At 37.8% G+C, this 14,259-nt stretch overlaps 1 protein-coding gene across 6 annotated transcripts; it reads left to right on the top strand.

The window, feature by feature from the left end:
• The first annotated feature begins 225 nt into the window (after positions 1 to 225).
• LOC134536688 (uncharacterized) lies at positions 226 to 8,196 on the top strand. Of its 6 annotated transcripts, XM_063376539.1 has the most exons (7): positions 289 to 940; positions 1,470 to 1,612; positions 3,785 to 4,039; positions 4,118 to 4,183; positions 4,259 to 4,389; positions 5,597 to 5,733; positions 7,187 to 8,196. In XM_063376539.1, exons 1-7 carry the CDS (start codon positions 717 to 719, stop codon positions 7,410 to 7,412), a joined length of 1,182 nt encoding a protein of 393 aa, XP_063232609.1. In that variant the 5' UTR covers positions 289 to 716; the 3' UTR covers positions 7,413 to 8,196. The 6 variants fall into 6 exon arrangements, 5 of the variants coding, with proteins under 5 accessions (XP_063232605.1, XP_063232607.1, XP_063232606.1 ...); XM_063376537.1 differs by having other exon boundaries at positions 228 to 940; positions 4,118 to 4,389; XM_063376536.1 differs by having other exon boundaries at positions 229 to 940; positions 3,785 to 4,183.
• Positions 8,197 to 14,259: the final 6,063 nt, after the last annotated feature.

Raw genomic sequence — 14,259 nt, 5'->3', positions numbered from 1 at the left:
GACTAAAGTCGCGGGCGATAAGCTCCGGCGAGATGCGACCGTGGTGACGACAGGAGGACGAATCTCTCTATCTATAGGGCTGAAGGTATAGTCCATCCACGGTAACCTCCTACTTTTTTAAACGAACCTTTGAAAAAACACACCAGGATGCAGCATGTTTGGTTCGTTTGCAAAAATACTTTCCATCATATGCATATTAAACATGCATTAACACTAAATTACCGTATAATGATGTTAAATAAAATTTTACAAAAAAAGTAACTATCTATGTACAATATTATTAATATTAATGATCTCGCATGTGTGTAAATGAAACAGTGAGAGAAGTGGTGTGTTGGCAATGATTAGAACGAAATAGTTCCATAGCCAAAATATATATTTTTTGACTTTCCGCGTGTATTTAAGAATTTGTTTGGGTATTTGTTAAGTTTGAACATTTTTTTAAATCTCTGGTGAAATAAAAACGTTATGTTAACGGTAAAAAAATATTACGTGCCGAAACCGTGGTCGCGCATTAATAATGTTAATAGTCACTTGTTTGTTTTCTCTTTCAGCCGCTTTCAGCAGCTCTTTAAGCAGTCTGCAGTCTGTACGCCATTTTGCAGTGTGTTTTAATATATTACTGACCGTGAAATAACGTACAGTTTGTGTTTCAGGATTTTGTGTTAATATTGTGTATTTTAACTTTGTTATATTATTTATTATCTACTATTGTAATGATGGAATTTGTTATCGTTTTGATATTTTGTGCGGTTCTTGTGATTGCTGTAATGGTAATTGGTTCCGGGATGGGGAAAGCTACTTCGTCGCAGCGTCAGATGGACATCATTAACGTCGCTCAGAACTTATATCTTTTAATTAGGAAAGGCGACTTGAAGAAATGTGACGTTACGCAGACGACCGCGTTTCTTCTCAACATCGCAAAGTCAACTGTTCTCAAGTAAGTAGGCTTTTTTCGTTTTCATGCACGTAAAAAAAATATCGACTGTGTCCTAAGTATTGTCGGCCTGTGTTTTAACTCACGAGGTTTTTTGTGTTTTATTTCCAATTTATATTTTTTGGTGTGCGACAACACCGCCATGTGGCGTCTCTGTTGAAAACTTAACCTAAAATCATATTAGGCCTACTCAGGTCCTAACAATAACAATATAGGCACTTTCAAGTATTTTTATGGGTGTGATACACGTTTGTTTATAACGATGTTTATAAACTTTATGATAGGTTTAACTATAACATAAGGGAGTGATTTTATAATTTGCATTTAATTAGTTTTTCATCTGTTTGGGAGATCACAAAATAAATAAAAAACACTTCATTAATTTCGTGGACAAAGTCTGTAATGTTTCCATTTAGTGACCACAAAGCAAATATTTGTGACAAAATGCCATATTTGGAACACTGCCTAACTGCGTATTGTGAACGGGTCCCCGGAAAAGTGTTATATGACAAATGTTTTTTTTTTTGGTTAGGTACTACAAGAAAGACATTGAAGAAGTTTCAACACCAGGAAAAAAGAGGAAAAAAAGGCCACAGGAAGGAAAGTCACTTGACACAGTCGACGATTTCACAGTAAATGCAATCAGGAATGCAATTTACAGAATGTACGCTGAAGGTAAAAATTTGATACTGAAGAGTAGTCTCGATATCACTGGGGTAGGCCCTACTTAATTGTATTCATTTCATATATCCATATGCAGATTGACCGGTTCAGTTTTTTTCCCGATATCATCTGTCCTTTAAAAATACTTAACATTTTTGGGTGGTTTGTTAGGTTTCTTTATTGATATGGTATTGATATATAGAATATTGTGCAACATATTAAATACGTACACGTCCTTTTAAGGTTAGGTTAAAGATAGAAAGAAAATTGTTACATTCTAAAACTACAAGTAATGTTTATATCGTTATACACAGTATACATATTAAATAACCTCAACTTTTATGATGTATCAGAAGGTTAAATAATGACTATTTCCAGTATCAATAATATCCAGTTGTGCGCTTTAGCAGTAATTGGTTACAAATTAGTGAGTTGTGGTCTAAGCAAGCATGGTTATTAAAAAAAAATTGGGATACTTAATTGGCTAAATTGTACTGTGTGGCAGGGTCCAGTACAATATATATTCTATTGCAAAATAGTGTCATGCCCCGCCTAACCCTTTAGAAAATATAGGGGTATTGTTATTTTATAAACAATAGTCCTACTTCATTGTAATGAAGTATCATATGAAAACACAACTTAGCCAGACAAACTGTGTGTTAGTGTATGAAGTAACAGAAGGTTATAAAACAGTAAAAGTTTAGTATCGCGTATCCGATTCGATACATTGATCCTGATCGCATGATCCTGCAAATATTGATCCTGTGATTGATGATGCTTGCTTTTCTAATTTATTACGTTTAAAAATCCTGTACAAAACCAAAAATAAAAACCTGTGATGTAGTAATGAGTTATGATTTAAAGTTGAATAATAATGAAAATATATATGTCTTATTAAACTTATGATAATTATTTTTGCTATACCACAATATTTGATTATGTTCAGGATGTTTGATCTGAATAAATGAAAAAAAACATGCACCACACGATCAATAGGATGTACAGGTTCATGCATAAAGATCTAGGGATCACATGGGATACACGATACAAAACATTTACCTACAACACAGTGTAGAGCTTGTAACTTATTGATTGCTAAATTGAATGCTGAAATACTAATGGGTAAATATTTACTTGGGCGGTATTTCCGAAAAAAAATGTTAAAAATCCGAAAATACCTTTATTTTATGCTCTTCAACTTCCTCTTTTCATTAAAAGTGGCGGAGATAAGAAATTCCAAATACTTTAGAAGATATCGAATTTTTAAATTTCATCATATGTAGTTGAGCGGTATTTGCGAAAATAAATGTTAAAAATCCGAAAATACCTTTATCATATGCTCTTCAACTTCCTCTTTTCATTAAAAGCGGCGGAGATAAGAAATTCCAAATACTTTAGGAGATATCAAATTTTTTAATTTAATATTTTAAAACTAAAATGGTCGATTAAGTCAGGTCAGTTACATTATAAATACTTTCAAACTAAGGTGATATTAAAAATAATGTGAATTAATTTTAATTATTCTTTAGTTTTAAATTATTTATAATGTAACTGACCTTACCTAACAAACCCGTAACAAAGGATGTACAGTAACAACTCACGTAAATTTTTTTGTTACTTATTACTTGGGCAACAATATCAAAATAACAAATAAGACTTTAAAATTAGAAACGTTAAAAACTCACCTAAGTTGGAGGCGGTAATTAAACACCGTTTTAAACAATAATTGAACTAAATAATCACGTATTAGTTCATTTGAATTCTGGCCTATCACGAACAAAAACGTGACATCATTATCCAATAAAAAAAATAGATACTCGTACGTAAACAAGAAACAATGGTGCACGCACGCCACAGGAATGCGCTGGTTTTGTGCTGAAATTTAAAAATTCGATATCTCCTAAAGTATTTGGAATTTCTAATCTCCGCCGATTTTAATGAAAAGAGGAAGTTGAAGAGCATAAAATAAAGGTATTTTCGGATTTTTAACTTTTGTTTTCGGAAATACCGCCCAAGTAAATATTTACCATTAATTTAAAAGTATTTTTGAAATGTAAGTTTATTAAAACTATTTAATAAATGTAAATTGTGCACTTAAATTATCTTCTACGGGGTTGTGGTTTCGCTTAGTTTTGTGTACCTCTGTTATTTCATGTATTGTTAATGTATGCAATAAATTTACAGGTTTGAATGTTACAGTCGACACCATTTTGAAAGAAATCAGGGAAAGACAAATAGATTATTATGGTGGAAGATCAAGTCTTCATAAATTGTTAAAGAAGATGGGATTTTCATGGAAAACTGTTGATGGACGAAAAGCTTTGATAGAGAATGAAAACATAGTATTGCAGCGAATAGATTTCTTGAGAAAGTATAAAGAAGAAAAAGAAAGAGGTGCCAATTTCATATTTGTTGATGAAACATGGATTTTCCAGAGAGGCAAGGCATTAATTTATTTGAAAATTTGTTCTGTGGTCCAATACAAAGTATTTCATTTCCATTTCATATATTTTTCAGGAACTGTATCAAAGTCATGGCAGGACAAGAGTCTACAATCTGCGAAGAGACGTACTGTTGGAGATGGTAAAAGGTTTATTGTTGTTAATGCTGGAGGGCGCACTGGCTTTGTGCCAGGAGCAGGATTACTTTTTGTTTCAGGTCAGAAGACTGCAGACTACCATGGCGAGATGAATGGGGAAACTTTCTTGATGTGGTTTGAAGACATGTTGGTGCATCTTGAGGAACCCAGTGTCATCATAATGGACAATGCTTCATATCACAGCACCCAGGTATGTGCAATGGTAAAGCAGTGTCTTTTTATTGCTCAAATTGTAATGTGAAAAATTTACATGTGTTTATTATTGTGTATAAGTACGAATATTCGAGACTAATACATTTTGCCAGCAATAATTGTTATCTTAATAGTATGCCTACACTACATTTTTATAAACTATAATGTTTGAGCTGAAATTGATTACACACACACACACACACAGATATATATATATATATATATATATATATATATATAATGTAATTGAATTACATTGTAGTGCAAACTAATTTAGTAGAGGGTTTGAAATACCAAATAAAATTTTTTTATTGCAAACAGCATTTGAAAATGACATAATTACTTGTTTGGTAAAAGGACCCACTTTATGAATGCTCTGTTGCCCTACTTAATAAATTAAAATAATATTTTCAAAAAAATTTCTAGTCACTAAACTAACATGCTTTGTTAAATTTAGAAATTCATTACGACAATATGCCAAAACACATGTTTGCTTTGCATAAGTACAGTAGAACCCTGTTATAATTTGTTTTTAAGGGGCTACAAGAAAAAAAAACATAAGCAGGAAATTCAATTTAGTACTTTTTAGTGTGGATTTATTGCCAATGGACTCAACAAGCTGCATAAAGATATATTTGATGCTCCAATTTGCTTGTAGCAAGCTAAAAACAATTTTTCTTTAACATCATGGTGCTTCCAGCTTCTATCTGCTTTGTCTTTACTTACACATTGTCTCATTGCTGTAAAATTGTCATATTTCTGTATAATTGTCATAATTCACGACAGTGTTTACAGTGGAAATGCTTAAGTCCAGTTCTTTTGCCACTTGAACATGTGATTTAAGTGAATACATTTGAAAACACACAGAATGGCTTAAAATTTATGAATTTATTTGTTTTCCAAGGGTGTCAACAGGCAGTTAACTGCTAACATACACATATACATAGACAGTATAGACAAAGGCTTTTAATTTTTTTCGTCTTCTAAAATTTTATGAAGTGAACATTACAAGCACGAAACGCATAATTTGTGAAACATTATATCCAGGAATTAAATACATTGTCCTTATAGGGAAAATATTGGACTTGAAAAATAATACATTATAGGCAGGAAAACTTTATAAGCAGTAAAATTGTAACAGGGTTCTACTGTCATGAATTCTTATCAGCTACTTGAGTATTTAGTTAAATGTTGGCACAACGTAGGTTGAGAAAACACCTACAACGAACTGGACCAAGGCTGCACTGATCGCGTGGCTGGAGAAGAATGGGATAAAACATGAAAATAATTTGTTGAAAGTGGAGCTGCTGAGAATAGCTAAACAAAACAAGCCCCGAATACGGTATATTATTTCGTTTTTTTTACAGCATTTCTTTAAAAGTGAGATAGTTGCAAAAAATTACGTATACACCTTGTTCTAACACACTTTTCAGATATGAGGTAGACGAGTTGGCTCGTAACTATGGCCACGAAATTCTACGACTCCCACCCTATCACTGCCACTATAATGCAATCGAACTAGTTTGGGCTCAATGTAAACACCATTACAATAGTAACGTGGGGCGGGCCAAGAGATTTGACAATGATGCAGTTGCAGCCATCTGGAAAGAGGCTCTTGATGCTTCCACACCAGAGAGGTATTTTCATGTTGCATGACCAATGGGGTATTCCTTTTGAAGTAGAAATTGTTTTATTTTCCTGTAGAACATTCCTCAAGCTTCAGCAAAACCCTTACCATACATTTTTACATAATACGTAAGTATTGTTGCCTAGCAGCCTGGTCCTACCATTCCTTTTGATAACTTTGTGTGCTAGTGTGTGTATAGTGTGATTATCATTTTGTGTATATTCATATACCAGTAATACAGCTTTAAAACAATTGGTAAAAATAAGTGGTTTGAATTTGTGTAGTTGTCGTTTTGAAAATGTGTTGCATGTATGTGTTTGTGTTCGTGTTTGTGTTTGTGTTTGTAATTTTATTCCCATGTGATTCATACATATCTGTGTAGTTTCTAGATCTAACAGTGGTGACTTATTTGCAAGGTTTTTTTTTTTTTTTGTAATTGCAGTCCATTTGCAATTGTTTCATTTCCATAAATAGTTTTGTATTTATTAGTAATTGTGATATTACTTTCTGTTATGCTTAATCTTGTGTCAATGACTTTAAAGTTATGGTGGGTTCAGTGCTGTAGGCAGATTTAAATATTCAGATAAAATTTCAACGTAGAGAATTTTGAATATTTTCATCTAGCGAACTTGAATAGGTATTTACACATGTAGTTCTTGCACATTAGTATTTTCAAAAGTTATGTTATTATAGTGAAATACATATACAGTAAATCATCAAAACTATTCAAAAAATTAAATTTTCGCTATATCTCACTGTTTTTGTCTGGGACAAATTTTAACCAAAAACAAACACAAAACTTATGAAATAAATATTTTATTATATGCATTCTAAGCCTTTATTGATAACATATATAATATTTACAGCTTTATTATATCTTGAATAAACCACTATAATTTTTTTTTTTTCAGATAACATAAAACAAAACATGTTACTTCAAGTATTAAATAATAGCTTTGATAGTTGAGGAAAACACATTAAACGAGTTTTGTTGTGTTTAAAAATACTTTCTTGTGGAGTGAGTTCAAAATTGTATGTAATAAAGAGCATGCCATGCATTGTTTACTATGCCGTTTTGACAGAAACAAACATATTTTGTTATAGAGTGGTTTTTGCTATAAACAGGTCATTTATATAGAGGTTTTACTGTATACATTAATTTTTTTAGATGGGCGAGGTGTGTGGATCACGTGGAGAAGCTAATTCAAGCAGACTGGGAGAGAGAAGTCCACATAGACAGCGGCACCATTCCTCCACTCATCATCCACCTCGGCGAGGATAGTTCAAGTGAAGACAGTGACAGCGAAGAATTTGAGGTTACGACACAGCAAGTAGATGGAGACAGTAAAGTACTGGCAGTTCCTCTTGATGATTTACCCGGGTGTTCTTATTGAGGTCTGTATGTAATAAACACCTGGGCAACTGTAAGTATTGGGGTTTGAAACATTTTTTTTTCTTTTATGCATTCCCATGAAGTATGTTGATTACTGGAACTTTATGTATTAACTTTATATTACACGTATTATGAAATGAATATTAAATTTCATTTCTGGATTCGTATAGGTGTATGTGAAACATTTTATTTTGTTGTGTGTCTTCATTTTTCAGTGAACTTACTTGGAAAACAAAAAGCCAGTCCCCATCCAGGGCCACAAATAAATAATGCATATAAGTGGTATAGAAATTACTGTCAATTCTTCACCACAATTTTACTGTTCATAAAATTATGATTTTGTCTAATAAGTATACTCAGGAAAATGTATATAACCATATTTTTATTTGTGGCCTTAACCGGCAAAATGGTAGGGGTTTATTAAATAAAAGAAGAAAATTCATTTTTAAATGTTTTCATCTGAATTTGTTAATTTTATTAAACCTTCAATCCTTAGTCTTTTCCAGATTGCTTAGATGGACAGCCATATGTATAATTTACAATACTTTTTTTTTCAGATGCAGAAAACTGTGTTGAACTGTACTAAATGATGATATTTATTGCTTACATAAATGTTGTAAATTTATATATTCTCCTAAAAATTTACTTTAAATTATATGTTATTTCTTTAGCTAACAAACTTATTTTTTAATATTTTTACCATTGGGTATCATAAATAATGTTATGAACATATGCATGTATACTTAGATCATATTCAAATTACTTTTATATATATATATATATATATATATATACATACATACACACATTGTTTTGACAGCTGGTGATTGTAAACAAACCATTTGACATTTGTCACATGGCAATGTTTTTGTTTACATACGGCGGAAGGATACATAGTGACATTAAAGTAGATCCGGTGAAAAGCAGGGCTTCAGAAAAGTAGGAGGTTACCGTGGATGGACTATAGTTAAAAGTTGGGCCAGACGCCTGGTGGCTGAGGGAGGGGGGGAAATTGCCTCTAATTGGCTGGACATAGTGCGCGGAACGCTCGCTCCAACAAAAAATAATAATAACGAAGGTTAACCGCGCTCTGAAAACAGTGCACACTGTCGGGAAACAGGCGGAACTGACTCCGTGTTATTACCCAGGCGTCCGGCGAGTGGGAACTAGTGTAACCCTGGTCCTTATGTGACCAACAGGTACGCGCTTTGTCTGGCTAAAAATTAACTAGGGAGAATAGAGGTGACGACCGCTAGAGTTCGCGGAGCTAAAGTTAAGAAGTTGTATTTTACACCGCGAGATGGCGGGAGCAGTCCTTTCGCCGGCGAGCGAGGTGTCCTCGAGGAGGCGAGGTTCATGGCCCAGGTCGTTGCTCTGAGTGGTGTTCCTGTAACTGGTGGAGGGGTGCGGTATGCCAGCTGTTGAAGAGTCTCTTGTGCCGGACGCCGATACGTGCCCGACGGCTCTGGAACATTAGAATGGGTCATGACTGGAGCTGCCAACCTAAGCTGGGCTCTTGGAACTGGGCTGTTGTGGGATGCAGCTGAGAGAAGGTGTCCCTGTCATGAAGTCGGACACAGTTACTGGTCGCGTTCGTGACCCGAGGCAGGGAGAAAAATGATGGCTGAAACTAACTTTGCGAAATTATATCGTATAGATTGAAGCGTTGGGAATGAGTCGTGGGACTCTAGTATGAAAGAACTTGATCAGGATCCACAGTGGTCTGACAAAGTTTGTGTTAGATAAGTTAAGTGAAAAAATAAATTTGTGACCAATATATTTAAAATTTACGGCACAGAACTTTCAGTTAACGTCATTGATGTTATTGGTACTGCATGTATTGAAGTCTCCATCGGTGGTGAAACATCATTCATCGATGTTTCCTCTGTAGCCAGCACTGCAAGCATTAAAGACTCTTCTGATGATGTAACCACGCCTGTTTAAGTCTCCTATAATGTGGTCAGTGACGATGGTACACAAACCATCGAGTCAATGTTAGTTTTCATCTTCGATGCCAAATGTGATATGCGTTAATGTCGACTTCGCTGGCATATGGTTCTGCTTCGTTGATGTTAAACTGTCCACTGAGCTCGAAATTGAAACAACAACTAAATATCAGGTAAAGTACTAAAGAGAGAGCCAATACGCACTGCACAGCTATCAGAGGAGGACTTATGACTCTGTCGTCGGGAACTCGCTAATATACCCGCGACCACTGGAATAAAATGACATTCAAAACACGATATATTTACATTAATACGAGAGTCAAAACAACATTCAAAAAAGGAAACACGATAGGATTCACAAAAATGAAAAAAGAAGCACATTTATCTAATAAAGTACAATCAACAAAAGAAAAGGTCCTACAATATACATACAGGACATTCAAAGGACACACATTAAAAACACAGGACATGCAATGAACATGCAACGAACATTCAAAACACACATTGGACACTGTGCCAGAAATTAGGCATTTCGTCACCTTTTTTAATTTTTTCTATAATTTTAAAATTTTTTGGGGTTGCTTATTTTTTAAATTTATCTGGTGATTAATGGGGGTGATTTACTTTTGTTAGGCCGGTGTACGCCACGGATTTAAACTTTGTGCCAGTGGACCGAAGCCCCTTCCCAGGGGCCAAATCTGTTATTTTGCTGTCTAATGTGGACATGGTCAGCCCGGTTGCAATTTCTCTCGCCTGCAGTCACGTCCCGAGTTTGTAATTTTAATTCCCTGCATGACCAAAGCTGCATAGAGCAGCTTCTGGGCTGCAAGCGGCTACTTCTCAGAGAGCTGCTGAGAGTAGTAAGTCTTGTCACGCACACGTATCCCATGGACGGTTGTTCCCAGCTTCGTTGCGCCTTTTGTTTCCCCCACCCTTCCCCCGTAGTTCTGAGAAATCCAGGAGCAGTGACCTGACATGAACTTATCCAAGAGACCTAAAGAGAACTCCGCGAAACCTAGCGGCAGAAAAAAAAGCAACTTCACCCATGGTGGCCAGCGAGCTGAGACTACGCTCGTGACACCTGGCGGCGAGTCAGTTCACCGCCTCCGTTAGTTCCCCTTTACACCGCCAGAGCGCAGTGCCGCTACGCCTTATGGCCCTATGCTTCTTCCTCCCGACCTGTAGAAGTCGATTGTTAGTTGCCTTCGTTTCGGTCCGGTAGAGAGCGCGCTGTCGTGTTCTTGTCACGCCCGCCTCGGACTCCTTCGGAAATTTTCGGCTTAGAACCGAACCTTCCCCCTCCTCCCTAGGGCTTTAGCGCTTGTTTTAATTAGAAGCCTCGCCCGCCCTCGTGCACTCAGTCCTCTGATCGCGGCTACTGACCACGTCTTCTCGACGTCCTCTGCGCTAGGAGGTTTTTCGCGGGAATTGCGACTTCGGGTGCAGAAGAGATGTAATCAGTTGATCTATGGGATGTGATCCCATTTGTACAGTAGTCGGTCCGTAGTAGTAATTAGTTCAAGTCATTACTCTAATTTTTAAGTTTTAGTATTTTTTTTATTTTTTTCTAAATTTTCGGCTTCGTTCGCGCATCCGCGTCTTCTTGGTCCGCGGCATCCTGATGTCGGCGCGAGACACCTAGTGAGCTCCGAACTCTACACCCTGTTTGACAGGGTCGAAGTGCTGGAGAGACAAATTGCTCCCAGCTCGTGGTCCTGCACCTCCACTGCGGGTCACGTTAGAAGAGATGTTTCCGCGACCCGACGTTATCTTTTGAAGACCCGGGTGGTAATGTAAAATCAACATCCCCCCCCCCCCAACTTTCTAGCTACGAACTACATTAATCGAATGAATAGCCTACCAGCGAACAGTGTTTTCTTCAAGAATATGTAGAATCAATAAAACTAATCATCGCTGTAATAATTGGACAAATAAAATTTTGGTGTGATACTAATAAATTTTTGTTTATGTATTTGTTTGTTGTTAAAGTTGAGTATGTGTTGTTATACTAATATAGGGCCGGCCCGTTCTCGAAAAACTTAAGTAAAAATGAATTTATTAATTGGGAAACTTATAAATGCCAAATCAAATGAAAACAGAATTCATTATTTACATTTTTAAATAAAACAGGGAACCTATAGACCAAGCTACTTGTGAAGTGTTAATTTATTTATGATATACCTTCTTCCCTTAAACGATCCACCAGCTCCCCAGTTGCTTGTGTCAGGGAGTTCCAAATTGTCTTGTTCTCCACCTCGTGCCACCTCTGGTCAATAAACTTATTTTTCTTATTATTCTTACCCAGCAAGTTTCCAAGGCTGTTTTTAATTAATTTAAAATAATTTAATTTTGAGGCACGTGAGGCATTACAATTGGTAGCAGAGGATGGTTTGGTCTATAGGCATACATAAATAAAGTAGGCTTACCTAAAATAAAATATAGAAAAAATAAAAAAAATATATATATTTAATTTTTTGTGAAACCAATTTTGTATTTTTAACATTGTAAACTGATCGCTGGTACACCCAGTAGATATATTGCTTTTGTATTTTAAAGTTATCATTGAGTTTTAAAGTGTCGTGCGGACTTAGTCTGTGCGCGGCGAAAGAAAACGCGGCGTCCTGTCCGCTAGCGGGCCGGCAGCGAGACGTGTCTTATCTCTTGCCTTAGCTGGCTACCCCCCCCCCCCCCCCGCCCGGTCGCCCAACAACCATGCTCGAGCCAGCGACACGCCCGTAATCTGAGGGCGACGACACGGCCCTGTTCCTCCCGCACACCCCTCTCCATGTCCACCGTGGCAGACGACCTTGCGAGCGGCAGGTCAGTCCCCCTGTTGAGATATACAGGTTGGCAAGTCAAACTGACAGGGAAAGATCGCACAGTTATCTGAGTAGTACGGCGACTTTATACGCAAATAAGTTTGGGCACATACCTCCCCCACTTTGAAAGTGTGACTTACTCCCCGCGCATTGGGGCTAGTTGGTATTTTATATTAATATAGGAAGCCTTAGGAGGTATTAAAAATTTAGATAGTTGATAAGGGAGGAGTATTTATGGTGTACGATTGAATCGTACATGTGTGTTAAATTTTTGTTTTAATTAGCAGTAATTTACGTCCGAGCAGTATGTTTAAGCCGGAGTCATTGCTGTCAGATGAGCTGACCTATGAGTTACAGCTACGCAATTTGCCCTCCAGTGGCAATGTGCAAATCCTCAGAAAGAGGCTCAGGGCCGCCCTTCATGATGGCATGCCCACTTGTGTATCGAATTTGGATTTAGATGTAACTGAGGAATTCAACCTTGCTTGCGACAAGTTTTATGATATATCGGCTTTCGTAAGCTATCTAGATGTGGAGGAAAATTTACCCAATGTCTAGCCACAATTAGTCATGCTAAAACATGTTACCCGACGTTTGCAAAATTTGAAACAGCTTTCGGCAGACCTTCTCCATGGAATTTATATAAAAGAGATAGAACGATGTTTGCAACAGACGGCAGGTTTCCACATAAAATTGGCGACGAGAGCAGTCTTTTTGGAAGACACACGACGCAGTCAGCATTATGTGGCTGAGGCACAGGCTTTAGGCATCGATTGTCCCGCCTTCCCGGAAGAGGACTCTACTAACTTGTCCCTGGGGGTAGAGCAACCCGACACGCGACCATCAGGAGTACGGGCGACGGTAAACAGACAGGAGAGGGAAACAAGCCGATCGCCAGACAAAGCCCCTGACTCACAGCTACTAACGTCGCTTCCAAACCAACCGATACCTGTATCTACCACTCATTCTGAGCCGCTTGTGCAGTTGACGACAGCGGCGACAAACATTACAACGGGTCACATGACAACCCACCCCGTCACTAGCGTGACATTTTCACAGGGATTACCAACCTTGGCACACCACATGACGCAACCATACCCACCAAACATGTTTTTCCCGTATCCGACCGCTCAGGGCTATTTTAACCCTTATGCTCAATTTCAGCCACAGTTTCCTTCATGGCAAACCACCCCACTTCCGAGTGCTGGTATTCTGCAGCCGCCACTCACAACGCCCCAGCTCACTCCACCACAAATCAGCCCCTCGGGTGCGACTCGGGAACAGGCTCAGTCCCACCCGGTGCCACAAGACCAGCCTTTACCTCAGCCGGCAGTACCCGCGGCTCATCCCCATGACTCAGTACTGAGGAGCACGACAGCCCCAGAAACTGGCTACAGTTTCTTCGGAAAAATCACCCATCCTGTAGAAAGGCTACTCAAGGATTTGCCAGAGCCGCCAGGTCTGGACGCACACAAACTGATTGATTTCCTTCGAGTCTTGTTAAAGCTACGGCAAAAGGGAGGGATTCCCGACAAACACATTTTTGAAATTGTTTACCCATACACCCAAACTCCTTTAAGTGAGCGGATCATGGCAGCCATTGAGAATGACCTCACTTTCGACGAGTTTCATGAAGACGTGTTAAATTTTTGTATACCGAGTAGGCTACTCACAAACACCTGGTTGGAGTGGTTTAACCGCTTGCAGCAGCGTAATGAAGCCTTGCCGAATTATGTTGCTGGCATACGGAAAGCCAACCAGGTACTCAGGCTAAAGGTTTCAGAGAGAGAGGTCGTGAGTACGATCCTAGACGGTTTGAACCCAGCGGAGCGCTCGCGCTCAGTGTTCCATGCACGCCCCCAAAATTATGCCGAGCTAGATAAACTTTGCGTACAGGCCACAAACATAGAATACACTGATTTTCAGCGAAATAAACAAGCCACATTCGCTAGTCAACAAGGTAGCAGCGCGGGAACGGAGCGCAGTAATTCGCAACATAAGAATGCAGCACAGAAACATGAGGGCAATACATTTTTCTCGTCAAGGCCACAAGGGAGATATCAACAAAATGCACATTGTAATT

This window comes from Bacillus rossius, chromosome 11 (genome assembly GCF_032445375.1).
Source record: "Bacillus rossius redtenbacheri isolate Brsri chromosome 11, Brsri_v3, whole genome shotgun sequence".
NCBI lineage: Eukaryota > Metazoa > Arthropoda > Insecta > Phasmatodea > Bacillidae > Bacillus > Bacillus rossius.
This window is presented reverse-complemented; position numbering and strand designations above follow the sequence as displayed.